Source organism: Syngnathus typhle, linkage group LG3 (assembly GCF_033458585.1).
Source record: "Syngnathus typhle isolate RoL2023-S1 ecotype Sweden linkage group LG3, RoL_Styp_1.0, whole genome shotgun sequence".
Classification (NCBI taxonomy): domain Eukaryota; kingdom Metazoa; phylum Chordata; class Actinopteri; order Syngnathiformes; family Syngnathidae; genus Syngnathus; species Syngnathus typhle.
In genome coordinates this window covers 509,222-536,799 of record NC_083740.1, presented here as the reverse complement: position 1 = coordinate 536,799, position 27,578 = coordinate 509,222, and the positions used below count along the sequence as shown (strand labels likewise).

The window sequence follows — 27,578 nt, the reverse complement described above, 5'->3', positions numbered from 1 at the left end:
TTAAAAAAAAACTTTTTTTTTTTTTTTGTACCCATGTATAATGCGCACCCCAGATTTTAGGACAATAAATTAGTAAAATTTTGCGCACTATACACGGAAAAAAACGGTATTTTTTTTCTTCAGGTTTGTTTTGTCACGTAACGCAAACACGACCTTTCCCAGCCACTCCCTAAAATGTAGCAAAAACTGGGCTCCACATTGACACATTTCTTACTTTTAATCCCGCTTTTAATTTGAAAGTAAATTAAGTTAAATGATTGACTTAAACAATAACTATGTTGTTATTGACCTGTGTGTAAAAAAACAAAAGACTGTCCAATTTTAATGGTATTTATTCACAAACCTGTCGACTATTGAACCAGGCCGTTATCTGGCTTCCTCTTGTGGCGTTTTCTTGTCATTACAAGATGGTTCCAAGGTCAAAGACATCCTCCCAAGCTGCCCAGGAGAGCCAGGATGGTTGATGATGAGTCACGTTAAGGCTTTCCTCCTCCACCGACTCTCTACTTGATCTTCATGCCGATGATCTTGGCCTCGCCAGCGACCTCAAAGTAATTGTACTTGACGTCGGCCAGCCGGTTGGGGAAAGTAATTGCGGAGCCGTTGGGCAACTTGATGATGAACTCTTCGTTGTTGAAGTTGATGTAGAACTGGAAGGCAAGGGGGGAAAAAAGTCCTGACTGAACTTTGAAATGTGAAATGAGACGGACCCCTGTATCTTTTGAAAGGGCTTTCTATGGCCCAATAAAGCAGGGTGTGACCACGTGGCTTTTGACCTAGCACAGTTGCGCGACAGGCTAATAAAACCACTAGGTGCGGTACCTTGCTCTCCTCGCCGCGGGAGAAGCAGAAGTTGTCGTCGCGGTGCTCGTCGCCCCAGGAGCCTCCCGACATGGAGTTGCAGACGATGGCACTCTGGTCAAAGCGCGGGTTGAAGTGCAGCGCGATGTTGTCCGAGTCGTGGCCGATATTGATGCTGAATCTGAAAGAGGGTGAAAAGACGTGAAGCCGAAGCGGCTGTGTTGGATCCGCTCAATTGTTCGGGGGACCGACCTGTCGCAGTCATCTTTGGGCTTGACACAGATCTTGAACTCCTGCCCTTCCTTAAAGCTCATGCCCATGACTTTCTGTGATGGACAAAGACGGATGGATGGACAGACGGACAGTGCATTTTCTTCACCTTAACCCGGATTCTACTTCTTTTCACATGAGTCGAGCCTATGCCCGCGTGCTCAGGGCAACAATTCAACTCTACTGTCCGCTAATATTTACGCAAGGTGTTTTTATCATCCGTGTTGATGATCAACCAGGTGACCACATAATCATCTCTGGAAACAGGAAGTTGCCGTTTGTACACCGCATCACATGAAGCCATAAAGACATAAAGCATCTGTGCTCCACCTATAGCAATATATTTATATGTGGCTTACATTGTGTCTTTCCAGGCTTATAACACATTTCATGCTTTATTTATACATTTGACGGATTGATTGTTTTGCTGTTTCTTGGATCGCACTCACACAGAAGATTGGATCTACGGCTTTATGCAGTCTTTCCTAATTATTGGGGAGTATTTACAATGATTTTTTAATGACAGTTCAACACTTTAGATCGTCCACCTCACAATGTTTGAATGAAGGAAATGGGTGGACGGAAAATGAAGCACACGATGAGAAAACCGTTGAGATTAGCATCACCATTGGGGAATGAACAGTTACTTCCTTCAACGGAGCCTATGTTATGGAAAAGGGAATGTCATTCCTTTTTAATTCAAGATGAATTATGAGAGAAAATCAAAACGAGGAATGCCCGAAATGAATACGAGTGGACCACTTACCATCTTGGCTGTTTGGTGTTCTTGAGCGGGTCTTGACTCGAGTGACAAGAGACCGCGATGGCTGCTTCTGAGGTTTATATAGCGCAGGTGATGTGGGAAGTGGGAGGGCTGGGGTGGGGGGCATGAAGTGTCGAGGTAGAAAAACCATTTTCCTGCCAACCGGGCCCTAGTCAAAGTAAAGAAGAAGTATGACATTACATACACTATTGGGTTTAAGTCAATGAAATAAAGTGACAGGCTAAATACTTCAAATAAAATTCAATATTAAACAATGAGTCTAATCGGTATTGTTGGAAAATAGGTAAAGCTTGAATTTTTATCGTGCTATTTTTCAATTGCTATTTTTTCATTTTGCTTCACATTTTTTGCTTTACTTTATTATCTATTTATTTATTTTTTTACTTTTTTTTTTTGTCAAGCGCGCACGCAACTGTCAACAAACATGCCCCGAAAAGTCTGAATGTCACGTTCCACCTCATTGGCTGATCCCAAAGACAGTGGGCGTTACCCAAAGATAGTTCAGCCAATGGTGTGAGCTAATCTTTACCATAGGCGTTTTTTAGCTCCCAACTCACCCTGGCACTCGATCCAAGCTAGTAAACAAGTTGAAGCTAAAGCAGGTAGCTAACAACTTTTTTTTTTTAAGTATGCCTCCATTCAAACCCAAAGTAGTCCAAAAATAATTATGTGTCGATTCGTCGACTGTTTGGACATTAGTGACTAAGCAACTGACATGAAATGACACCACAAGTTTTGAATCCTGTTTAGTGTGTGTAACATTAGCTCGTTGGCTAAACTTAACTGAACTTGAGCAAATACTAAGCGAAATAGCGGCTAATAACGGGCGGCCGTGTGCTTGTCAAGGTTTTTTTTTTTCGTCTTCTTCTCATGCTCTATTTGTGACAGAAAACCATGGCGTCGTCCCTGACGACAGGAGCAGCACCAGTAGCCGCCGCCGAGTGCACGGTGCCCGCTTCCATCTTCGCCCCGGATCGGGGCTTCTCCGCCGCCGCCGCAGACGTCCATGCATGCGGGGGAGAGAGTTTCGAAGATCCCGAGGGCACCGACCATGTTTTGGATTTGAGCAACAAGGCAGGCTCCTCTTGAGACGATCAACTTTTTCAGTGTTATGGATGTAGTTGTCAAATACTTTTCCATATGTCCACGTCACATGCTGAGTGCTGGCAGTGAAATACGAGACAAGTGACACGTCCACTCGCCTGATAAATTAGGAGGGACACCACATGTCGGACTCGAGAGACCCCCGGTGTTGTAGCACATACATACTTGGGCAATCATTCATAACGAGTCATGTATTGATTGACGATTCATTGAATCGAGGACAGAGTTGCAAGCGCGGCCACGTCAGATTCAAGATTGTCAAATGTTTTAAACGCATGATAAAAGTTTTTTTTTCTCCCCCAAAAGACGTTTCAAATAATTGTTGTCACTCCATGCTGATTGTCATCATTCTTTTGCTGATGTACGCCGATAATTCATCTCCATTCTTCTCTTCCAGATGGTCTTGGTGAGTCCGACAGGGGAGCAGTACGACGCGCTGCGGCGACACCTACGAGCGCGGCTCGACGAAGGCTGCGGCGAGACCATTTTTGTCGTGGGGATGGGCTCGGGTAAGATTGTCCAACCTGGTCCAAGGTAACACCGTGGCGAATTTCCCCATGCCGTGGTCCACAGACGGCGGCGACTACGGTCTGAGCGACCGCGACACAGAGGCGTCGGTAGCCACCGTGCAATCGCTGTGCGAGCAAGTGGAGGCCGACCTCATCCTGCTGAGGGAGCGCACGGAGGTGGGCGGCAAGATCTGCGACTTCCTCATCCGCCGCCGCGTGGGCGAGCAGGACTTCCTGGAAGTCAGGTGGGAGCCAGGCGATTGTTTAGCTTAGCTGCAGGTGCCACGGAAATCAAGGCAAGCCGGTTTGTTTGTGCAGAGTGGCGGTGGTGGGCAACGTGGACGCCGGCAAGAGCACGCTGCTGGGCGTGCTGACCCACGGCGAGCTGGACAACGGTCGAGGCTTCGCGCGCCAGAAGCTCTTTCGGCACAAGCACGAGATGGAGAGCGGCAGGACCAGCAGCGTGGGCAACGACATCCTGGGCTTCGACCACGAGGGACAGGTACGGTACGCGGCCCGGTGAAGTCTCTCGTCGAGTCGAGCCCCCCACCCACCCTTCCGAGGCCTCGCCCCAGGTGGTCAACAAGCCCGACAGCCACGGCGGCAGCCTGGACTGGACCGAGATCTGCGAAAAGTCCTCCAAAGTGGTCACCTTCATCGACCTGGCGGGCCACGAGAAGTACCTGAAGACCACCGTCTTCGGCATGACCGGACACCTGCCCGACTTCTGCATGCTCATGGTGAGGCTGCTGACCAACCGATCAAAGGTTTTCCCGCTCGCTGGTGCTGTACGTAGATTAAAACTCTGCATTTTTTGTTTCCAGGTGGGCAGCAACGCCGGCATCGTGGGCATGACCAAGGAGCACCTGGGTCTGGCGCTAGCGTTAAACGTGCCCGTGTTTGCCGTGGTCACCAAGATCGACATGTGTCCGGCCAACATACTGCAAGGTGCGTCGGCGTGGTTTGTGCGCAATTGGTGGAATGCAGCCATTTTGTGTCGATCCATATACTAGTTGCAAATTATACAGAAGAAAGAGGCAAAAATATGGACATGAAATGGGTTGATCAGAAATGCGTGGATTTATTTTTATTTTTTTACTCGGCATGGTCAAATCTGAACCGCCAGAGCTTTTATCGGTCCAACTTCCCATTATTATTCTTGACTCCAGAAACCCTGAAATTACTCCAGCGGCTATTAAAATCTCCCGGCTGCAGAAAGATTCCCGTGTTGGTGCAGAACAAGGACGACGTCATCGTCACGGCGTCCAACTTCAGCTCGGAGAGGTGAGCCCGCGCCGCGCCGTCCATCAACACTTGAAAGATGGGCCGTGCCCGCTCCGCTGTTGTCTTCCAGGATGTGTCCCATCTTCCAGATCTCCAACGTGACGGGCCAGAACATCGACCTCCTGAAGATGTTCCTCAACCTGCTCTCGCCCAGGACCGCCTTTAACGACGACGAGCCCGCCGAGTTCCAAATCGATGACACGTATTCCGTACCGGTGCGAGGGGGAAAAAGACACTGGGAAGCTTCCAATGACCACTACTGCCGCCTAGTGGCAGGAAGGAACGTTCGCATCAATTTGCTGACTCTGGTTTCTCGCCAGGGCGTGGGCACGGTGGTGTCGGGCACGACGTTACGCGGCGTGATCCGACTCAACGACACGCTTCTCCTGGGTCCCGACCCGCTGGGCGTTTTCCTCCCTATCGCCGTCAAGTCCATCCACCGCAAGAGAATGCCTGTCAAGGAGGTGCGCGGCGGGCAGACGGCCTCCTTTGCGCTCAAGAAGGTGAGAGGGAGGAGGTCTGAGCCCGGCCCACTGGCTGCCACCTTCTTCATTTCAACTCGCCCTGTTAGATCAAGCGCTCGTCCATACGCAAGGGCATGGTGATGGTGTCCCCCAAACTGATGCCGCAGGCCACTTGGGAATTTGAGGCGGAGATCCTGGTGCTGCACCACCCCACCACCATATCCCCGCGCTACCAGGCCATGGGTGAGTGAGTGAGTGAGCGAGCCAGCGAGTGAGTGCCCAGGGGGGTTGCTCCGCCTTGCCTTGCCTTTACCGCCTTGCCTTTGCCACTTCCGGAATCATCTTGACTTGCGCAATAATGCCATTGAAGTATTTCTCCGCTGCGCGCTGTCAGTCCACTGCGGCAGCATCCGTCAGACCGCCACCATCTTAAGCATGAGCAAGGACTGCCTGCGGACCGGCGACAAGGCGGCCGTCCACTTCCGCTTCATCAAGACGCCCGAGTACCTGCACTGCGAGCACAAGCTGGTGTTCCGGGAGGGCCGCACCAAAGCCGTGGGCACCATCACCAAGGTGAGCTGTCACAAGGGCCGCGTTGAATAACGCCGACTCTAAAAAAAAAAAAATCCGCTTTCAGCTCCTGCAGTCGGTCAACACGCAGGCGGCTAAGGCGCAGCAGGCCAAGATGCTGGCCGGCAAGAAAATGCACAAGGACGGCACGGAGGAAACGCGGCCACCCAGTCCTGGCGCCGCGCTTCCGGTAAGTGACCGTGTCTGAATGAAGCCTCAGACTGCAAGGAGGAGCTGCTGTGGAAACCAGTGTGAGAATGGCGACCCCAAGTAGAAAAAAAAGACTTGACACGCTCTCATTTCAAGTCCCTTTTTACGTGCTGACTTCTTTAATAAGCCATTTGGAAAAAAATCCTACAGTTAGTCCTATTTGACTGAAATGAACGATTTATTTCCATACTTTCTTTATATATCATTTTTAAATGAGAAGTGGGCTTCTAAGACTCTGCTTGGGGGAAAAAATAGATTTTTTTCCAACTTGAGCTGTAAGTCAGCTTTTTTTTTGTGGGATTGTCCCCAGCTCAAATCAGGAGGCGGAGGACGACGGCGGGGTGGCCAGCGGCACCGAGAGAAAGGAGGCGACAACGTGCTGGCGACGACAGCGCCCGTGTGCGCCGCCGCCATGACGGCGCCGGCGGCCCTCGTTTAGACGCAGATACGCAGCAGCATCACTCGTCCAACACAGCCAAAGTCAACGCAAGAAATCACCAGCAAAGTACTTCTTCTGCCAAAATACGCATCAAACGTAGTTGTACTACGTTCATTTTGTCTTCACTTGTCGATTCTTTTATCACAGACAAATGATTGAGGTTGAATTCCCTGACATGTTTCGGCGTGTACTTCATCCATCGGCCGATCAAGACGCATCACAACTACTACACCAGCGACACCGATGGAGGTACACATGTCAGGTAATTCAACCGCAATCATTTGTCTGTGATAAAACAACCAGTAAATGAATGCATCAAACCAACAGTCCACAAATGTGAAAGGTTTTGGAGCTCGTCCCCTCTCCTGGGTTCTTCGTTCAGCCCTGATGTTTGAAAAAGGGTTGGCGTTTTTAGACACACTTTGTATGTCAAATTGACAGCATTTAAGTGAAATGGCTTGGTTGAAATAAAGCGGCAGTGACAAACAAGCCAAGCGGTTGTTTGTACTTTCAGCTTTTGATCCTCTCTCAAGTGTCCTCATCTTCCAAATTGAGCATATCTTGTTGGTTACATTTACAAGCGAACCCCCCTCGAAAATGGAATGATCGTCTTGGTTTTTCAGGAAAACCAAGTCACAAATTATATTTCATGACATTTTGACAACTTTTGTTCTTTTTGACAAGCAGATGCAATCAATTTATTTATATTACAATATATGTATATCAATAAATTTGACTTGAATGAATGAGGTGATGATTGATTGCAGTCGTTTTGAAAGTTTGCCAGCGCTGCCAAACTTTATCCAACTCCGTAGACGTCTTTAGCGACGCGAGCCGACATTAAGCGACAATTAATCAGCCGCCTCGGAGGTAAACAAGCCCCCAAAAAAGCGGATGAAATCTGGCGGAGCGCAAAATGAATGTCTTCATAAATCAAGACTCACATGCATAATTGAATTAGGCTCTCAGCAAAAAAATCCAAATATAAAAAGGCGGTAAGAGTAGCAGCTCCGATTAGAATAATTGATTTTGTCCTCACTAGTTTGAATCCTTTGAAATATTCACGACTTGAAGTGCTTTGATTTCCTGATGAGCATTGGGAATATTTTATTTTCTAGGGCTAATTGTCTTTCGGCCAGCAGGTGGCAGCGCTGCGTAATTTCTAATCAATATTCAGCGTTTGCCTGTGATACAAATCTAGATTGTATTTCATTTCTACTGTCATTATCATATCCTAAAAATCGCCGGCGATGTGTAGTCACGACGTTCTTTCTCTCTGAATGCAAATTTGATCAAAGGGTAACAAACGACTCGAACACAACGTTATTTTCCTCCGCTCCGAAATGGTGCCAATTAAAAATGGAGACAGAACCAAGTTGTATTTCTATGCGGTGTGTCCGTGAACTTTGTGAAATCATTCCTACTGATGCAGCTCAAATCCTTTTGTCCACTCAAACTATGTGTGGAGCGTTAGTTAGCATGGCAGCATTCACGTAGCTATGCATTCTATTTGTTCATTTATTAGCAAATGTCTGCGTGAAGGCCATTGGAAAGTACACACGCAAGCGCACACACAGGTTCTTTGGTGTGGTGCTAAGAAAGTGCTAACAAGGCGCTTTGGATTCATCATGCTGCGACTGTAGAAAGAAAGGTTTGCTGATTAAAGTATACGCCGGCAGCCATTTTACCCCCAGTTATTTCCAGATGAATAAATAAACACACCTTGAAGGCAGCAGCTTGTGTTTCTTCCACAAAGTGCATTTTATCATCCATGGGAGATCTGGAGAACAGGCAAATATCTTTTTGTAAACTTCAAAGGCGGTAGAACTTTGGAAGAATCGATGGGCCGTGCCTGACGTTAAATGCTCTTCATTAGTCGCCGCTCACGCTTTGATGTTTGTCTTGGATGTGCAAGCGTGACCCTGACCCTCTCGTCTCCACCTGTTTGTCAGGTCCATTAAGGCTGACGCTGGACGACAGGGAACCGTTTGACCCGGAGCGAGGAGTTCTTCGGCGAGGCGCCGGCCGTCTGAGGGTGGGGAGGGGGCGAAAGGGCCCGGCGGGTCCAACGCTAATTGGTTAGCTTGGAGCGGCGCGACACGGCTCCCTGCTAGCAGACAGCTGGTGGGTGGACGCTGAAGACCAATTAGAGAAACACAGAGTAACCATCGGAGAAGCCAGAGAAGGCGTTTGTGCCTCGACGCGAGTGTGACAGGTTGCTTGAAAACGCCAGACGAGACGAAAACAAGACGACAGATCAACGTAATTGATCCACCCGAGCTACGCTTCAGCGGCTGTGGTTTCAAACTAGGGGTTGAATCTAGGGTTAGGGGTTCAAACTGGAGTTTGGGTTCCAAAGTAGGGTTTAAAACGAGGGTTAGGCTTTGACAGGAACATCCATGTTTTCACCGGAGACCATTTTGAGTGTTCAAAGACATTTTGTTAGGCTCCTTTTGAGCACATTTACTCCATTTCGTTAACATCAAAAGCATCAGAACCGTCGAGGAAGTCAACTTTAGATTCAACTAAAACATGCTTTGGAACTTTTATAGTACTCAATGGACATGTTTTCATTCTCAGGGTTATCTGACAAAGCCATGTGGAATGGATGGACTTTTGTGAAAGCCGGCAAAGCTGTCATGACGAATCGCAAGCCTTCTTACGGCAAAGAGAGCAGCGTCACCGTGGCAACAGCCTCAGCATCCTCACGGCAAAAAAGACAAAAGGTGGCATAATTGGAACGATTGTTCCCGTGCAGTTTTGAAGGCTTCTATTCTTTCGCCTACCGTCGCCCTCATAAGGCGTTTTGTGGACTCGCTAATTAAAGCTTCAAACAAACGACAAATGGGACAAAAGCAGACAAAGGAACAGCTTCTTCGTGTTTGTTTTCATTCACCCGTTTGTCCTGCATGCGTGGTTGTGGACGGCCACCAGGGGGCGGCCTCTTGGCTCACCAGTCCTGACCATGAACGCTTGGCCTCGATGGCTTCGATACACCAGGGGAGCCAAGTTAGCGCTAGCGTTAACATTGTAGCGCATGCGGGGGATCAATGTGCCTCATTACTTTCCCGTTGAGTGCAAATGAAAGCAATCCAACACGCAAGCAAACAAATAAACAAGTCCAGAGGAAAAGCAAAGTGCTTAATTAGATTGCGACGCTTTGACGAGCTTCCGCGCAATTGCGAGTACACAGGTAGCGCCGTTTCACTTCCTCCCGTGTCGTTAAATGGCTCCACTTATTCTCATTTTCTTGCTAGGCTTGCCTTTTTGGTTTGGACGTTAATAGACTGGTCGCTTGGCTGCGCGGTACTCCACCTCATCCAGCAGATGGCAATATAACGGGTACCAGACTCTCGCCGTGTTGCACTCCAGGGGGGAAGCCATCAATAAATCAGCGCGTCTTAAAAACATAGCGCCGCCGCCGGTGTCGCGTCAGGGCCCGGCGACGACGCCGTTGTCCAACACGTTCGGCGGGGAAAGCGAGAAGGCGGGGGAGGAAGAAAGGAACGAAGGAAGGAAGAGACGCCCCCCCCCCCCGCCCCCCCGGATGACGCCGCCGGGGATCGGTGAAATATTTACAAGACACAACTTGGTTTGTTCAAGGCTGAAAAATGAATGAGCTCCCCGCCGGCTCAACAACTTGTAAACGGACGCGGGCTTTTAACTGGGCCCTGTTCCCTCCCTCCCGTAAGCGTTCGGGTAGGCACACCAGCGGCTCAACGAGGTGCATCAATGACATCACCAACTTCAACTCTTTGAAAGATGTGCACTCCAGTTCTTTTAAATGAACTCAATCTTTACAATCGACTCACTCAAAAGATTTGTTCAAAAGAATCGTTCACCGAATCGTTTGCTACACTTTCTACACATTCTTGACACGTACAAAAAATGCATAAAGTTATTAGGTACACCTGAAAATGCTGGTGTACCTAATGGAATGTCCGTGTGACGTGACAGATCAACCAGCCAATCAGGAGGTGGGGGTGAGGGCGGGTGTGGCACTTGTCACTTTCAGTTCAGCTTTGGCCATGATTTTTCCCTAATGAACTGGCCTGTTATTAGGTACACTTAAAAATGGCGGCGTACCTAATGGAGTGTCCATGTGACGTCACGGACCAAACAGCCAATCAGAAAGTGGGGGTGAGGGCGGGTGTGGCACTTTTCACTTTCACTTAAGTTTTGGCCATGACCTTTCCCTAATGAAGTGGCCTGTTATTAGGTACACTTGAAAATGGCGGCGTACCTAATGGAGTGTCCGTGTGACGTCATGGACCAAACAGCCAATCAGAAAGTGGGGGTGAGGGCGGGTGTGGCACTTTTCACTTTCACTTAAGTTTTGGCCATGACCTTTCCCTAATGAAGTGGCCTGTTATTAGGTGCACTTGAAAATGGCGGCGTACCTAATGGAGTGTCCGTGTGACGTCATGGACCAAACAGCCAATCAGAAAGTGGGGGTGAGGGCGGGTGTGGCACTTTTCACTTTCACTTAAGTTTTGGCCATGACCTTTCCCTAATGAAGTGGCCTGTTATTAGGTACACTTGAAAATGGCGGCGTACCTAATGGAGTGTCCGTGTGACGTCATGGACCAAACAGCCAATCAGAAAGTGGGGGTGAGGGCGGGTGTGGCACTTTTCACTTTCACTTAAGTTTTGGCCATGACCTTTCCCTAATGAAGTGGCCTGTTATTAGGTACACTTGAAAATGGCGGCGTACCTAATGGAGTGTCCGTGTGACGTCACGGACCAAACAGCCAATCAGAAAGTGGGGGTGAGGGCGGGTGTGGCACTTTTCACTTTCACTTAAGCTTTGGCAATGATTTTTCCCTAATGAAGTGGCCTGTTATTAGGTACACTTGAAAATGGCGGTGTACCTAATGGAGTGTCCAAGTGACGTCATAGATCAAGCAGCCAATCAGAAAGTGGGGGTGAGGGCGGGTGTGGCATTTTTCAGTTAATCCAGCGGTGTCGACCTCCAGTCCTCGAAGGGCCGCGTTCCAATATGTTTTCCAAGTGACCCTCGTTAAGCGCACCTGCGTGAAAACTTTTAGCTCCTTTCACGTTCCGCAGGAGCTAAAACTTTTCACGCAGGTGCGCTTAACGAGGGAATCACACGGACACTCCATTAGGTACACCGCCATTTTCAAGTGGACCTCATAACAGGCCACTTTATTAGGGAAATATCATGGTCAAAGGTCACAGGTGTCAAGCTGTAGTCCTTGGGGCCGCATTCCAACATGTTTTCCAAGATAATAAAGTAGCCTGTTATTAGGTACACTTGAAATCGGCGGTGTACCTAATGGAGTGTCCGAGTGACGTCATAGCTCAAACAGCCAATCAGGAAGTGGGGGTGAGGGCGGGTGTGGCATTCACTGAAGCTTTTTCCCTATTGGCCTGTGACGCACATCACTAGCACAGTACAGTGCCATGTTGAAACAGTTGACTGGTTAATGACACGGACTCTTGCTGGCTAAGATCTTGGTTCGATCCCAGGTGTGAGAAAATATTTGCATTTGCATTTATTCATTCTTTTTTTTACCTCGTGTTGTGTACTTATTGAGGTGTTCATCAGGCGTACCTACACATGCTGTCATGTTCAGCAGTTAACCAAATGTCTGATTTTTATGTTTTAATTGGCGACTATAAAAACAAGGAATAAAACACCAGACAAGTTTTAACATAAATGTTTATTAAAATAATAAAGTAAATTTCAAACCAGCAATCCAAAGTGAAATTGCAGTAGATATATTGGATAAAATATTTAGGCGTATATATGCATCCACGTTATTTGAAGTGTTCTAAAATCAAGACGACCCAAAGAGAAGCATCATCTCCCCGTTGTTGCATAACGGGGCATCCCTTCATGCAATAAAGCTAGCCGTTAGCTTGGAGAAAACGTGCATAAAACAAGTGGTGGTTCTCTCATTTGTTCACTCACAGATCTGTTCGTTGGTGAACGGGAAATGCAATTCGCGAGCCGTTCGTTCGTGAACGGGAAGTGACGTCATTTTCTTCTTCGTTTTGTTTTACGGCGGAGTGGCACCAGCTTCAATGCGCATTACCGACACCTACTGGTTGAAGTCATATGAGCTGTAAAAAGAACAAATCTCTTTAGGAAGCGATTCGTTCACTCGCGTTCACTGAAAAGATTCATATATTTGAACGAAGCGTTCACTCACGAGCCAACACTAATACTTACTCAATGTTTTAAGTCTTATTTATTGTTGGCAGATGAAAGGAATTAGCAAACATGAAGAACGTGATTATTTCGATTTTTTTCCATCTTTGAACCTTGGAGACTTTCTGCCGGATTCCCTTCTCTAATGAGCTCTCATTTTTCCTCGTTAGCGCGCATGCAAATGAGGTGTTAGCAGGCACATAGCGCTTCATTAGCGGGCAGCAAAAGTGACGTTCTCATCGCCTTAAGAGGCAAAGCCGCCCGCCGTCTTAACGCAGGCATTGTCAACATGTGGTCCGCGGCCCTCTAGTGGCCCGTGACGGTATCGCAAGTGGCCCGAGAGATTGGAAAATAATTTTTGAAAACAAAATTGATTTACACAAATCATTTGACCTCTGTGTTTGAGTTTTTTCCCCCCTCCTGCGCCGTTGTTCTTTGTCAAAGTCTTGAATGAATCCCACACGGGCCCAACTGGAACGTGATCAATGTTCAAGCCACGCAGGAGCACGGCTTGGATTTTCCCGCGCTTTTCAGCCGGGCCTCCTGGGGGTTAGCGCCTCCCTCGGCTAATTAGAATAGAATGGAATAGATCTTTATTGTCATTGTCACACAAGTCACGACGGCTGTCATCTAGCGCCACTCCACCCAAGCCCAGAATCAGAGAGACAGTTTGAAATTTGGATTAGGCTTCCAAAAGGTAAAGGTTTCATATTAATGTTTTAAATGAGGGTTAGGTTGTCAAATTGGGGTTTTGAACCAGAGATAGCGTTTCAAATGAGAGGCGGGGTTTAAAGAAGTCAGGCCCCGGCTTTCAAGCAACACAAGCCTTGTTGTCATCATCGGCAGATGGAAATTTGCTTGGCCTGCATCAGAGTCGTCGTCGAGCCCGAAGTTGGATGGCGAAAAGCCAAATCAAAGTCCAGCTTGCCGAGTCAAGTGGAACCAAGCAAAATGTCTTTTCTCCACTCCGCTTTTTCTCTCTCGTTATAGATTGTCCTCAAGCAAGGCCCTCCCTCCCTCCCTCCCTTCCACGCACGCACAGATCGTTTACCTTGAAATGTGCATGGCGGCATCGATCCACGCGGCTCTTTAATGGCCGGCTGGATGAGCGGCGAGCGGTCGATTGGTCGTACGTCTGAAGACGTGGCGGCCATTCGAGATGACAAGGCGGCTGGCTCAAAGACCTCTGGGATTCCAGGGAGGAAAAAGAAAAGACCCACACAAGCTCTTCTATTGATGCCAGACTAGCATCGATATTTTTTTGCTTTTTGTCAATATTACAAGAAGTGACAAATTCTTGAGAGCAATCAAACAGTAAGTTATAATCTTCAAATCAAATCTTGTCCACATGTTCTTTGCTGGTTTTGCAGAGTTCCCTGTTTTAGATTTGAATGTCAAATTTTGCATTCCACCAGCGACTCGTGCGTCAAAAGCCACATGTTGGCTCTCGTCTCCGTTGCCGCCGGCCAAACACTGCACACCGCACGCCACAAGTTTACAAAGAGACTAGAAAAAGTGCATCTTTATATTGACAGACAAAAGTCACAGTATGTCAGAATACAGAATACACGACAGTGCGTACTATATACTGTACGTCTGGCTCGTGTATATATATATATATAGTATATATATATATTTACTCGTGTATATGTATAGAAATCTGATTGGTGAAAATACAGGAAATCATGCAAATATAACATTTTATTTCACTTCTCCACCTCTAATTCTCTTCATAATAATCAGAATAATAACAGTAAATTACAATTGGCCATTGCACAATTCCCGCCGCACTCTGCCAAACAAAACACAGAGAGCTACACAACAGGCTCGGTAGAAAAAAAGAATCTTCCTACATTTTCTTTTTGTACAAAATTCACAGATTTCAAGTGGAGGCGGCAGCCAAACGTCGGTAGGAAACCAAACGGGCGCTCGCTAAGTTAGCCGTGGCTCCGCTCTGATCCGACGGAGGACAACTAGCCAGAATCGCTAGCGACTGAAGCTAGCAATGGAAGATAGCGCTGATAGGTAGTGACCATAGCTGGCAGTGATAGCCACCGGAGCGAGCAATTTTAGCCAAGGATGAAGCTAGCCGAGTTAGCGACTGCAACTCAAAGGAGTGTTTCATCAACAAAAACAATGACAAATGCTTGCGTTGCACACGGCTAGCGTGTTGGCGGCAATTTTGTAGCATTGATGAAGGGGAAAAATGAGAACGTTATGTCAAAGGGGGCGAGGTACAAGGCTTTTGACACAATACAACCTGGCAGTGTTCTTATACTTTTGCACATTTAGCCACGCATGACAACATGAGGCTGCACGGCTTTGCTGCTTTTGTGTCCCGGCCGCGAGCGTCTTTAATGTAGTAGATTAGCAGTGCACGTGACTCTATAATCCATTAATGGCATCCACATAATGACTATGCACACGTACAATTGATCTTAATTAGGGCTCATTAAAGCAAACACGCATGGCGTGAATATAATGTCATAACCATGCATCCTCATTAAGACAAAAGCATCCTGATTAGGGACAAACGGCTAACGCAAATTCCATTAAGTCAACATGCGAGCTCAATGGGTTGAAATGCCCCAACGGCGTACACTTTGGAAATTCGCCGTCGAAAAATCCAATACATATTTATTCTACGATCATTGTGAGAATAAATTCAGATTAAAAAGACAAAAAAAGGTAGTTGGTGAATCATTGTTGAAAAGAAAAAGGTGAACTATTGTTTGGACGAGGGCGATAGCTTGAGCTGGCGTGAGAAAATACGTCAAGCACGAGCGCGGCGACAGCACGACCAAAAGCCACTCATTAGGCTGAGACGTGGCCAGTGTAGATTAGCCGATAAATGGATTAGCAATTCATAGAAAGATTGCGCCACTCATTAGTAACGAGGTTCGCCTATTAAGATGGCGGCGATGGGAAGCGGTCGCCCGAACGAAACGGCGAGAATCTTAATTGGACAATCTTGAAATGAAAGGGTGGCTCTTCAAAGGTTTAGCGTTTGCGCTAAGTGATGTCGTTGCTTGACTTTGGCAGAATTTCTTCGGGGAAATGACCCTTGGCGTATCTTTTCGCATTTCTTGAGACCTTTTGCTGGGTCTCCAAATTTCATCTCGCAAAGTAAAACTGGCTTACGAGCCCCAAAAAACGTAGCATTTGATGTATTTTTCATGGGAACGATTTCATCGTTGAACTAGGAGGACCCGCGGGCGCTTTGGCGCCGTTATTACGAGCCACGGGAGGGCATCTCCTGATCATTCCCGCCAGCCGGCGAGCACTTGAACACTTACAAGTGAGTCAATTGCCGTACTCTGATGCGGGATTTTTCAGCGCCAAGTCAGCAAAATCACCGGTGGCCCCACGTGTTTAATTTTCAGAGTCCTCCGATGCGGAATGTGCGATCCAACCCCTTGAATTACAAAACGGATGACTTGTACACAATCCAAGTTTGTTGCTATGGGGGAAAAAAAAAAGCACGCTAATTTACAAAAGAAGTAAATTGTTGACGTGCGGGCATCCCGCAGCAACCGCCACCGCCACGGCCGCCATCCTGCACTCTCGCCCACCGCACCGCGAGAAGCAATTAATGAGATCTTGTGTTCTTATCTGCAACCTAGCAACCTTGACTCTTACTCACCGTCGCCTCGGGCAACCACCGCCGCCGCTGCCGCCGCCGCCGCCGTCACCCCCTGTAATCAATGGATCTGCTGCTGGGAGTGCGTCACTGCATTCCACAAGTGGAAAACATTAAAAGGACAACCAAATGAGAAACACGGCGGAGTGAAATGAGCTAACCGACCGAGTCGCCAGATTGATTTGACTGACACGTTTCTGAAGGGAAATGGCAAGAACTGCTACGCTGCGAAATCTTTCATTGATTAGCGTTGCGGCTATAACTCCGCGAGAAGACCATCCGCGTCGGCTCGGTTACTGTGTTCCATAAACAAAAGACGCTCGGCAAGGTTACTGTGTTCCATAAACAAAAGACGCTCAGCAAGGAGCTCCTGTCATCTCTGAGGTCTTTAAGCTGCGGCCGTCGATATGGAAGCTACTTTTGAAAGTCATAAAGCAACCCTAAGCCATCCATCCATCCATCCATCCATCCATCCATCCATCCATCCATCCATCCATCCATCCATCCATCCATCCATCCATCCATCCATCCATCCATCCATCCATCCATCAGCAGGTAGTTTCAAAGGTCTTAAACGCCAACACGGCTGATACAGAAAGGGCTTTTCATAGACAACAAAGATCATCCATCAAAAGAAGCCACTTTCTGTGGTCTTCAACCCACGAGCATTGCCAGAGAAGCTAATTGTCATCAGCCAAAGCCCATCCATGGGAAGATTTTAAACCAATGACCATCAAAGTGTCGTAGAAGCTGGTTTCAATCCAAAGAGCATCATTCAAAAGTTTCCTTGTCAAGTCTGAAGCAAAGAAAATCCACACAGAAGCTTGTTTTGTCAAAGCCCAAAGTGTTCCATCAACACACAAGCCACTTTGGGTGGTATCAAAACGATGGCAAGGCTATTAATTATCTTTTCAGTCCTAAACCAAAGACGACAAATCGAGAATCTCATCTTTCAAGTCATGACCCAACAAGAATTGGACAAGCTTTCCATCAGAGAGGAGCCACGAGGAGCCCGCGTCGACATTTGTGGTTCCGAGCCGTACGTCGCCACACACAAAGGGAGGGACAAAAAGTCATTTCTACAGATGTTTGGCTTGACGCCGCCTCTGCAAAACACAGCGTTTTGGCACTTTTAAGACCACAAGTGTCTGTAAACCCACGTGGATAGAAAGAGATGCAGGTGTGGTGTGTGTGTGTGTGTGTGTGTGTGTCACAGTTGAACTCCGGTACAAAGTCGTCCGGTATCTTCTGTCGATTTTGTCGTCATTTGGGCAAAAACGGATCCATTGTCCTCAACAGTGGGTGGGGGGTCATGGTCCTGGCCTCCTTTGGGTCTCACAGCTCCAACAAGTCAGCGTTCACAGTCAACCTTCAAAACAGGAGGGGGAGGGGGCGGGGAGGCCTCACTGGTCTCTCCAGGGAGCCATCAACATTGGGCTGTCCGCATGGTGGTGGGACTCGGGCTGTTTTGTTTGGTAAGTGGGGAAATGCAGTGGCGGGCGTTAGCGAGCGCTAACCGCTGTGCTCAACCAGATGAAGGATATTGCGCCAATAAAGCAAGCGCTCATAAAAGTTTACAACCAAAATCATGTTGACGGCAATGTGAGAACACAAAGGGGCCAGGTGGGGCCAATGATTTGAAGGTGCACGCATGCACACACTCACACACACACACACACACATACACACACAGAGATAGCTTAACTCATTGAGTGCCAACCCAGTTCATATCTTTGACGTCTACGACCGTCAATGGCACTGAATGAGTTAAGAATCATTCAATCTTAAATAATCAGGGCAAAGTTCTTGGAGTTTTGGTCTAATTCTAACTTTTGTTTACAGCCTATGCTTATCGATAGAATGAACACGAGTCAATTTTGGACCACGGAGAGAATTAGCAGCTGGCTGACTCGCTGGGCCCAGTCGGGCTCATCTGTTCTCATTTCACACTTGCTGTCAAGCAGACTTAGGGGTTAACACGTCAAGGTGGCGGCGTTACCTCCCCCAGGGCATGTCGTAATCGAGTCACAGAGGCCTCCTCGTCCAACAAAAAACAGGCATGATTCCTTTCAGTTGCACTTCATCATGTCCGTCGTCATTAGCAAGCGCTTTTGCCGAAAATGACAAGAATTCATTTGACATTCCGACAAACCTCCCATTATCTTGTGGGACGCCTTGAAAACAAACTCAATGTGTACTGTCTCCTTATATTTTTATATCCATATTTGGATGATGGACACCGGGTCAAATTGACCCATGAACTTCATCGGTGTATAATAAAAAAGAAAAACACAGTGGGAGGTTTAAGGAGCGCCCCGCACCTTCCTTTTGTTTTGTGGGTCAAGTTGACTCACATTTGTGAATCCAAAATAAATGACATTTTCATGTGCGAGTCACATCGACCCGTGTTAGTAAAGTCAAAAGGAATTGTGTGCGTTTTAAAAATGGGTCCGATTGACCCGCTGTGGTCAAATCAAGGCGACTTGTGAGGATTCGGAAACGAGTCCAATTAAACTGCTCTCGTGCACTAACAAAGGATCAAATTGACACGTTGTGGCCACAAAATGGCCGGCGGGGAAGTGGGTCGCATCGACCCGTGTCGGTAAAATGAAGATGAATCTTAAATTGAGCTTTTCAAGCAACTTGGTTCAAAGAGCAATCGATTAGCAACACGTGATTTGAAAGGGTCAATATATAAAACAAACAAAGCAGAGAGAAGCCGCAAATTGTGGGGATCGCCTCAATCTATTAAGGTCGGGCCGGCCCGTTTACGACGCTCTTGCGGGTCCAGCTCGCGGCCTTGGAGAAGGGCCGCCTCGGATGAGATGGCCACGTTACATATTGTATGTCAGCGCGTGATGAACGAGCCGCTACATTTGCTGGGGGGAGGGGGGGGTCAGCTCCCATGTCGACCGACGCCAGTGAGGACCCCCTGGCCAACCTCCAGTACAAAACATTCAAGAATTTCCAGCATTTGGACCTGTCAAAGTGTGCATGCCAAAGAAAAGCGGACAAACTAGGATGCAATGAAGGCGTTTTCAGAGAAGCCCCTCTGCTCGGTTTTTGAGGATGCGGTGAGTGAAGGAGAGCGCTTGGAGTACATTTCCAACTGCAGCCACAATCACAGATTCATTTGGAGAGCTCAACTTGGCTTCCTGACGAGCCACACCAGAACAAACTGGCAGAAAAATCCAACAACCGTGCTTCGGGGCAGATTTGCACTTCAGCGTGATTGGCAAACGATGTTGTGAATCCTGCCTAGCAACAACAACAATTCAGAAGGGGAGCAGTCCGAGAATTGGTCCCCATCCGCCAAAGTGAAATGGACGCATGCCAGAGAGCACTTTGGTCCGCAGCGCGCCAAAAAGTACCCAAACAGTCGGCCATTTTCATTTGAATCATTTCGTATGTTAGGCAGCCTAATTAGCAGCCACAACAATTAGCTCCATAACTATCGCCTGCCGTCCTTTCGCCGCCGCCGCATCGTAGCGAGCGAGCGAACGAACGACTGTTCTCCAACAATCACGCCTAATTCCTCATCCTGCTCGCTCATTATCTGGCTAAATGGTGCTTGTGTAGGAGGAGCAGGTGTCGGCGGTGCGGTGCGGCGGCGCCACCATTCTTGGGCGCGCCGCGTCGCGTCCGTTTGATGGAATTAGAAGGGAAGAGCGCCAGCCAGCCAGCCAGCGAGCGAGCACGTCATCTCAAGCTCAAGCTGGCGGAGAGATAGCTCGGCTTCAACAGTAAAGAGGTAGTAATTAAAAAATCAACTTTGTTGAAGAACCGGGTCCAACCTGTTGCTGGACGTAACGTTTCTTTAATGACATGTGCCTAGCTTACGCTTTCTCTTGGTCTTTTCATTTTGGGACAGTGTTTCCATGCGCTATTCACAGTTCCAACGGCCCCGGAACCACAACATGACCAAAATGAGTTTCATCTTGCACCTGCGAGGACCAAAGTGCCCTGCCTGCGGGAGGAGGTCCAATTAACATCCAAACATTTGACAAAGAAAATATACTACACCCTGCCTTCAACTTGGTGAAAATGTGTCCTGCTACATGATCATCCCCGTTTTGGAGTCGGCATCCAATCTTCCTTGGATACAATCCGAGCGCTGTCACAGCTTCTGCTCACAGTTTCTGCTCACAGCTTCCGCTCACAGCTCCCGCTCACAGCTTCTGCTGCGCGGAAACGCCCTTCCAGTAGTCCAAAATGTCATGAAGGTCCTCGTCTTTGGCGAACTGCACCTTCTTGCGCAGAGCGTGGCCCGCCGCCATGTAGGACGCCTCCTCGCGGGGGCTCTTCTTATACGGGCGAAATCGCTCCCAGATCCGCAGTGTGCTCTCCGACGAGTACTCGGGACTGGAGGAGTACCCCGAGTTGTAGTGATGGTGGTGGCGGGCGGGCGACAGCTGCGAGTAGGCCGCCGCGGCCTCCCGCCTGGAGCGCCCTCGTGGTTTGAGGAAGGACGCCTTCTGGGCCGGCGAGGGCGACTCGCTGTCGCCGCCGCCGCCGCCGCCACCCTCGTAGTAGAGCGCGGGGAAGGAATGGCGGTGTTCTGAGCTGTGGTAATCGGGCTGAACCTCCAGGTGGTGCTGCTGCTGCAGACCAGACGGCCCACCTCGACCTCCACTTCCGTTACTACATGCCATGCCACCGCCATTCATGTTCACCCCGCCGCCGTTGATCACCCCGCCCCCTCCTCCGCTACGCGCCGGGCTGCTTTTTTCCGACGGGTACTTGGGCGGGTCGCTCCGCTTCTCATCCACAGCCAACACCCGGCCGCTCTTGACCGCTCCGCCGGAGCGATTCTTGCCCGCCGCCGCCGCCGCCGCGGTGTCGGCGCTCAACTGCCTCTGAAGCGGCCGCACGGCGTTGGCCGGGGGCGGGTCACGGTACGGAGGGGAGAGGAAGCCTCCGCCGCTGATACCCGGTCGTTCCGACAGGGGCACCACCAGGGGCACCGGCGCCATGGAGGGAGGAAGGTGCTTCTGCTGGAGCTGAGGATGAGCTTGAGGATGGGACTTGGGATGCACCTTGGGGGAAGAGGCCATGACTTGATCTCCCGAAGCCAGGGGCAGGAGGTTGCGCGGATGGGGCGCCATGCAAACCGGAGGCTGCGGCTGGGCCAGGGCGCTCGCGTTCTCCGCAGCGTCCAGTTTGAGGGCGTCGATGCAGTTGTTGATGATCTGGTTCACCTTGTCCACCTCCTTGGCGATGGTGGAGATCTCCGACGCCGAGCCGCGGTCGTCGTCGGAATCCTCCGCCGCGTCGGCCCCGTTTTCAGCTCCGTTGCCTCGCGTGTCCAAAACAAGGTCCCCGGCCGCCGCTCCCATCTCCGCCTCTCTGGCCTCGCCGCCCCCTCCCGCAGTCCTGACGTCCATGTAGCTCCCCTTGGCGCCCGTGGCCTCAGAGAAGGCGCTGGCCAGCTTCTCCACTTGCGGCAATGCCGAGAGGCGGGAGGACGTGGTGTTGGCCGAGCCGTGGAGCATGCCCGTGCTGGAGGAGGCTGACGGGGGGAGCTTGCTTGCCGCCGACCCTCCCAAGTGGTGCGGCTGGTGGTGGCCCGGATCTTGGAGGCGCTGCATGGCGGCCGGGTCATTGGCCACGGCCGCTGCCGCCTCGGGGCCGTACCTGGAGGGGGGTGGGGGTGGAGGGTGGGGGGGGGATGAGGATATCCCGCTTTGTTATTTGGGATTCAGTGAACTGCTTGTCTACACATAGCTGGATCTGACAACTCTGTCACCATCAAATTTGTCTCTGCGGTGGGTGCCTGCCGACGATATCATGGATCGTCGGTGAAGGGGAAACATGAGATGTCAAAGCTTACCGTCTGATTTCAAATTGCCGCCGTATTGAGAGTGATTTTTCAACGTTAGTCTACCAAGTCGAATTTTGATGACCGCAATGGCCGGCCGCCACCTACTTTTGGCGCAAATTTTCGAACAGACTGGTGTAAGATGTGCCGTACCTCATCTCCAGAATGGTTTTCTTCACACTCAAGGCTTTAACCTTCTCCTCTTGGATGCGTCGTCGTCGGAGGCAGTAGTAGACGCAGCCCAAAACGATGACCATACCGAAGAGACAACCCAGAATGGTCATGATGTAGTGCGTGGTGGTGGAAGGGTTGCCGCGGGGATCCGCCGGTCCCACGGCCCGGGTGGTGAAGGACAGGCAAGTGTGATTGTAGCGCTGGGATTTGCCCACCGAAGCGACGCAGTAGGTGTAGTTGGTGTGCGGCCGCAGTTTCTCCAAGGGCACCACCTCCCTCTTGTTCTTCAGGGGCATGACGTCGGCCACAAAGGTGCGGTTGTATTGCGACATGACGTACATCTTGCTGTAGGGTCGCGGGATCTGCACCACCACCGAGGCGCCGAAGAGCGACACGCTCTGGAGCTTCATGGAGATCTGGTGGTTGTAGGTCGGGTCCGGGGTGGAGGAAAAGCTCGGCCGGTGGTACAGCCCGGGGTGGTCCGGGTTGTCCAAACCCATGCCGGAGCCGTCCAGCTCCGGCCCGCTGGGCGAAATGATCACGCCGTCTTGGCACCTGCTGGAAAGGATGACTCGGGCGTTCCTCCCGTGTCCCGGCGAGGGGCCCAGAAGGGGGTAGCTATTGAGTTCGCGGGGCGTCTCGCACTGCAGCCGGTCGTAGGTGTGCGTGACGTTGTTGAAGGCTTCCAGCCAGGTGAGGAACGTGTACAGCTCGCAACCGCAGTGGAAGGGGTTCCCGGCCAGCTCGCACACCAGCAGCCGGTTGAGGACGGTGAAGGTGGACGGGTCCAGACGGGCCAGCTTGTTGGAGGACAGGTCCAGGCTACTGAGGCTGGGGCTCTCCCAGAAGGCATTGGCGGCAATGACCTCCATGAGGTTGTGCTGAAGGAAGAGGCACTGCATCCGACCCAGGCCTCGGAGCATGCCCTCCGTCAGGTTGCTCAGCTTGTTGTAACCCAGCTGGAGAACCTGAGAGGAACGCGAGACTTACAATCTTTCCCACAACAGCGCAAGTTGGACAGGCGCTGGCAAACCTGGAGGTTGGCCTGTCCGGCAAAGGCCCCGTCCTCGATGTAGCTGATCTCGTTTTTGGTGAGGTTGAGGTCGGTCAGGTTGGTGAAGCGGTACATGGAGGTGAGGAGGACGGCCTTCAGCTTGTTCTCGTTCAGTCTAAGGTCGTGAACCTGTCGAGCAAATTGATTGATTGATTGATTGATAGATTTTACGTCAAGCTTAAAAACAGACAAGGATATCAGTAGAATAGAAAAGGAAAAAGAAAACAGGACAATAACAAAATGTCGCAAGCCAGTCGTATGTAAATAACTCGTCAACCAGCTGTGTCAGCCACCAGAGTTTGGGGAGCCTCAATAGAAAAGCATGGATCGGTTCCTATTACCCATTGCTAAAGGAGATCACCGACTCCCAAAGACACGGAAAGGCAAAGAACCATCGAGTGCTACTGACCGTGCTGTTGATGTGCTGAGGGATGGTTTCGTAAGGAGGCTGGTTCTGACTGCAGATCGCCAGCCAAACGTAGCCTTTGTCCCCCTCGATGAGCCAGCAGTCTCCGCTGACCACGCTGGCTGACCGCAGGAGCAGTAACGCCGGCAGGAGCAGGAAGTAGCGTGCCGCCATTGTCAGGACGGACAGTCGGGAGCTCGGAGGATCTTGACGGGGCCAGAAAGGTAGGGGTGCTCTTGGCAACGATTAGAAAGCGGCTCCCGACATGCTCCCCATTTTAGGTGCTCCACCTGGAAAGGCTCTGCGGAGGCTCCTGCCAGCTGCTACTCATGGCCTCGCACCGGGCCGCGTCCTGATCGACAGTCCGCAGGTGCTCTACGGCAACACGGAAGGAAAACGTGACCAAAAAGAGCATTTACGCAGAGCCAACTTTTTGTCGAGAAATTCTCCATTAAGTGTGAAATCAGCAAGGCTTTGCCCAATTGCTTAAGAGAGTTTCCAAAAGTCTCCAAGAAGGCCCCAGGAAGTCGCTCCATTTGGAGAGGAGGGTGACATCATCACTCAGTAAATGTCGCAACGCCCCGATAACGAAAGCAAAACTGCACTCAGCTTGAGGTGAGACGCAGCGCAGCGAAAAGTGACTGCCGCTTCCAAAACAGATGATTTGTGGCTTTTTGCCAGGGAGAGATGCCCGGGAAGGTTTCAATTGTGGGGGGGGGGGAAAAAAAAGAAAGAAAGAAATGACTCCGCATCGCCTGTCGTCCAAGGTACTTGGGTCTCGGAATAATGTCAAGCGACAACAAGTGGGGGTTGGGAAAAAAAAAATCATCAGGTTAAATCCATTTGCGGCCACTAATTGTGCCATTAAATCATAATAAAGCCCAGAGGTCAAACAAATTAATGGAAAGTTGGCCTTTGCTGCAACGGGCTAATTCATCATCAACGTGCGCTTTACAAAAGATGGCCGCTGCAACGCCATCATTTGCCCCCCCCAAAAAAAAATCTCAAACAGGCAAACGGGAGCCTTCTTGTAATTTGCATGTTTGAACAGGATGCTTGCTGACATTTAGCTGTTTACCTTCCTTGCGGGGATTAGCCGCGGATTAGCCGCTAATCCGCCGTAAAATATGATGAGACTACTCATCGCGACGATGCCGACCGACGCTTAATAGTTTAGATTGCCTCCCGCGGCCAACTCCAACGACCGGAGCTTTCGAGAGAACACTCCGGAAACGAAACGACAGACACTCGTCTCAGATGGGCATCTCGGCCAGATCGCGCTTGCGACCGTGGATCAATGATTGGAATCGGAATCAAGGCAATGGCAAGCCTGAAGTCTCCATGAACTTGGCATCTGCCGCTGACTGCGCAAAGGTGAGTTAGCGGACTGACGGAAACAACCACCTCGTCTCAGAAGATTCCGTTGAAGACTCTGATGAAGATTCATCGACTCAAGTCAGCGTCTCAAGTCCAAACTGAAACCTGGGATGATTGATTGACTTGATTTTGGAAACCGATCCGAGTCAATGGATTCATTCCAAATAACGCGCTCAAACGAAAGTGGCTCAAATGCACTGACTCTAATTAGCGGAGTTAAATTGAGTTGGATTGGGTGAAGGCCTTGAGTTAGCTAACGTGTCAGACTTGGATGATTACGTTCATTGGCTGGCGTCAATCGGAAATGCCGCAACCCGAGACGATTGGCTCAAACTTGAGCTTGAGTTTGCTTGAAACGCTGCAAACTCAGATGGTTCCGATCCGGGATAGTGACTCGAATCACCAGATACACAAGAAACAGCGAAGACTCCGACGATTTAGCCAAACCGTGACGCTAGGTCAGTTAGCAAGCACGCCGCAAACACGGCAGATTCTGATTCTTGGGAGTCAGCTGACGCCACGCAAGTGAATCAATGGCAACTGGTGAGCGACCCGATTCAGAATCAGCGCAGACTTTGACGATTCAGTTGACTCATGTAATTTAACGCTATTCGTTTGATCTCGTGTCCAAAAGCGACAGGCCCATCCGTCTGAATGACGGAAAGGAATCTCGGCGACTCCATCGGGGTATGGCTTGCGCGTGGTGACAACTGGATGGAACGATCGGGCGGAAAACAACGGTTGGGCGTGTGAACGATGTCTGGAGTTGTCCCCCACCCCCCACCCCCCCTCGATATGACATTTAGTCCGCCTGGCTGGCGTGAACGATGAGTCCACTAAACGCTCCCTTGTTTACTGAGTGAATTTCTGCCATGGTGAAGCCGACTGTATTATTTTGGCTGCTCGCATTGATTTCGTCCGACTTATCTGGCGCCAAATCGCACCTTTTGTGTGGCTTCCCCGCTGCTCTTTTATTATGTCTGCTTTTATTTTGACAGGAAGCCTTTTCTCATTGAAATGAACTTCTCTTTGTGCTTAATTATTGTCTGTCACAGCAGTGCTTTAATTAAATGTTGTCAGGGTTTTCTCTCTCTCTCTCTCTCTCTCTCTCTCTTTCTCTCTCTCTCTCCCCCCCGCCCCGTTCAAATGTAATTCAAAGCAAATTGCGCGCCGAACTCGCCAAGTGCGTTATGACTTTTCTCGCTTCAAACTTTTTTTTCTCCAAGAGCAAAGGCACGGCTGCATCAAAGCATTTACCAAGCATCAAATTCAATTCACATTGACACAATTTCTGTGGGATTTTTTTGGTTTTTGTCTTTCTTGAGACTCAGAAGCTCCCCACTTTGCGAGGAGATGCCGTATGAGAATTGCGCCGCATTGGCGCTCTGGTTCAAAGCAAAGCGTAAAAAGTGTAAGCGATACGGAGGACTCCACAAAAGCAGCGGAAGAAGCAAACCATCCCTCCGTGACTTACAACAACAATGCTGAGATGGCGAAAACGCCAAGAGCGTTCCCAATCAGTTGCGGCTCTTTGATACTCTGGTGGAAATTTCAAATTGTGCTGAGCTCCTTCCTAGGCTGCCCTCCTCCGCGCCATTTACACCTTTGCTTTTTCCAAACAGTCCATGTTGGAGGAAGCGGAGATATCTATCTGCCGTCAGAGGACGCCCAAAGCGAGCGAGAAGGAGCGCGAGGGCCATTGGGCGGGGTTGTAGCCTTAATTTATCGCTTTTAATGACTCCTCTCCGTCTCCACGGCACCACCGACGGGCTTTGAATTTCTTTTGGAGGTTGACCTTTGCATAGAAATGAGAGCGAAGGGGATGATGAAGACGATCCGAGGAACCGACCGAGCTTTAATCTTTAAACAGGCCAGCAGAAGAAGGAGGAGGAGGAGAAGCACCGGCCAGGGTGGTGAAAGCCAATTACAGTGCAGCATTAGGTCCAAATTTCATTCATACACACAAGTAAAATAAAATATTTATATAAATAAAATATAATACTATATATTAAAATAAATAAATACTATATATTTGAAAAATAAGTAAATATATGATCAATATTAAATAAATAATAAATTTTATTTACATATATATATATAGATTTAATATTTTTAGAATATAATATTTTTGTGCAAAAGTTGCACAAACACTTTGCCGTCACGTCAGATATGGACGTTCCTCACCAGAGCTCGCTTTAACAAGCGGAAAGAAATCCATGTAACCAAAAGAATCAAAGTTCAGAGATGAAATGAAGAGAAAAGTTTTAAAAAACGACTTGAGTTCATCCTCCAAGTCCTGTGAATCTTGTTTAATGAAGAGAGAAGGAAACCAGCCAAGGATGTGTTTTCACCATTCATTGGTCTTTTCCATCAAATTGTATTTCTTCTTTGACTTGATCCGAAGATCAAGGCGGCGAGTTTGCTCCAGTTGGCTGGCGCAGCTTCTCCTTCTTTGCTGGCCAAGGCCGTCGGGACATATTCGTCTTTTGTTTGCGCGTC

The 27,578-nt window shown here is 49.3% G+C and overlaps 3 protein-coding genes across 10 annotated transcripts in view; 1 reads left to right on the top strand and 2 right to left on the bottom strand.

Moving 5' to 3' along the window:
* Positions 1 to 503: 503 nt before the first annotated feature.
* Positions 504 to 1,121, bottom strand: lgals2b (lectin, galactoside-binding, soluble, 2b). The gene is made up of 3 exons (XM_061273760.1): positions 1,054 to 1,121; positions 823 to 982; positions 504 to 650 (listed from the first exon to the last, which is right to left on the bottom strand). The coding sequence occupies exons 1-3, from the start codon at positions 1,119 to 1,121 to the stop codon at positions 504 to 506; spliced, it is 375 nt and encodes a 124-aa protein (XP_061129744.1).
* A 1,186-nt stretch (positions 1,122 to 2,307) lies between these two features.
* LOC133151640 (GTP-binding protein 1-like) lies at positions 2,308 to 9,299 on the top strand. Of its 8 annotated transcripts, none has more exons than XR_009713966.1 (16): positions 2,308 to 2,457; positions 2,744 to 2,929; positions 3,357 to 3,468; positions 3,533 to 3,713; positions 3,787 to 3,970; positions 4,044 to 4,208; positions 4,293 to 4,416; positions 4,638 to 4,752; positions 4,823 to 4,967; positions 5,073 to 5,255; positions 5,324 to 5,459; positions 5,611 to 5,789; positions 5,854 to 5,976; positions 6,307 to 6,501; positions 6,583 to 6,697; positions 9,016 to 9,299. XR_009713966.1 is itself a non-coding variant. In XM_061274839.1 (14 exons), the coding sequence occupies exons 2-14, from the start codon at positions 2,750 to 2,752 to the stop codon at positions 6,433 to 6,435; spliced, it is 1,956 nt and encodes a 651-aa protein (XP_061130823.1). In that variant the 5' UTR covers positions 2,308 to 2,457; positions 2,744 to 2,749; the 3' UTR covers positions 6,436 to 7,181. The 8 variants fall into 8 exon arrangements, 1 of the variants encoding a protein (XP_061130823.1); XR_009713962.1 differs by adding an exon at positions 8,388 to 8,559 and having other exon boundaries at positions 6,307 to 6,697; XR_009713963.1 differs by adding an exon at positions 8,388 to 8,697 and having other exon boundaries at positions 6,307 to 6,697.
* A 4,388-nt stretch (positions 9,300 to 13,687) lies between these two features.
* The window catches only part of elfn2a (extracellular leucine-rich repeat and fibronectin type III domain containing 2a), a 39,242-nt gene continuing 25,351 nt past the window's right edge, over positions 13,688 to 27,578 (bottom strand). The window contains exons 3-6 of the mRNA XM_061274865.1: positions 23,706 to 24,077; positions 23,276 to 23,425; positions 22,222 to 23,210; positions 13,688 to 21,884 (exon numbers count right to left, since the gene is read on the bottom strand). Coding sequence (XP_061130849.1) covers positions 20,420 to 21,884; positions 22,222 to 23,210; positions 23,276 to 23,425; positions 23,706 to 23,876 — 2,775 coding nt within the window. The 5' untranslated portion in view covers positions 23,877 to 24,077 and the 3' untranslated portion in view covers positions 13,688 to 20,419. The remainder of the gene's footprint in view (positions 21,885 to 22,221; positions 23,211 to 23,275; positions 23,426 to 23,705; positions 24,078 to 27,578) is intronic.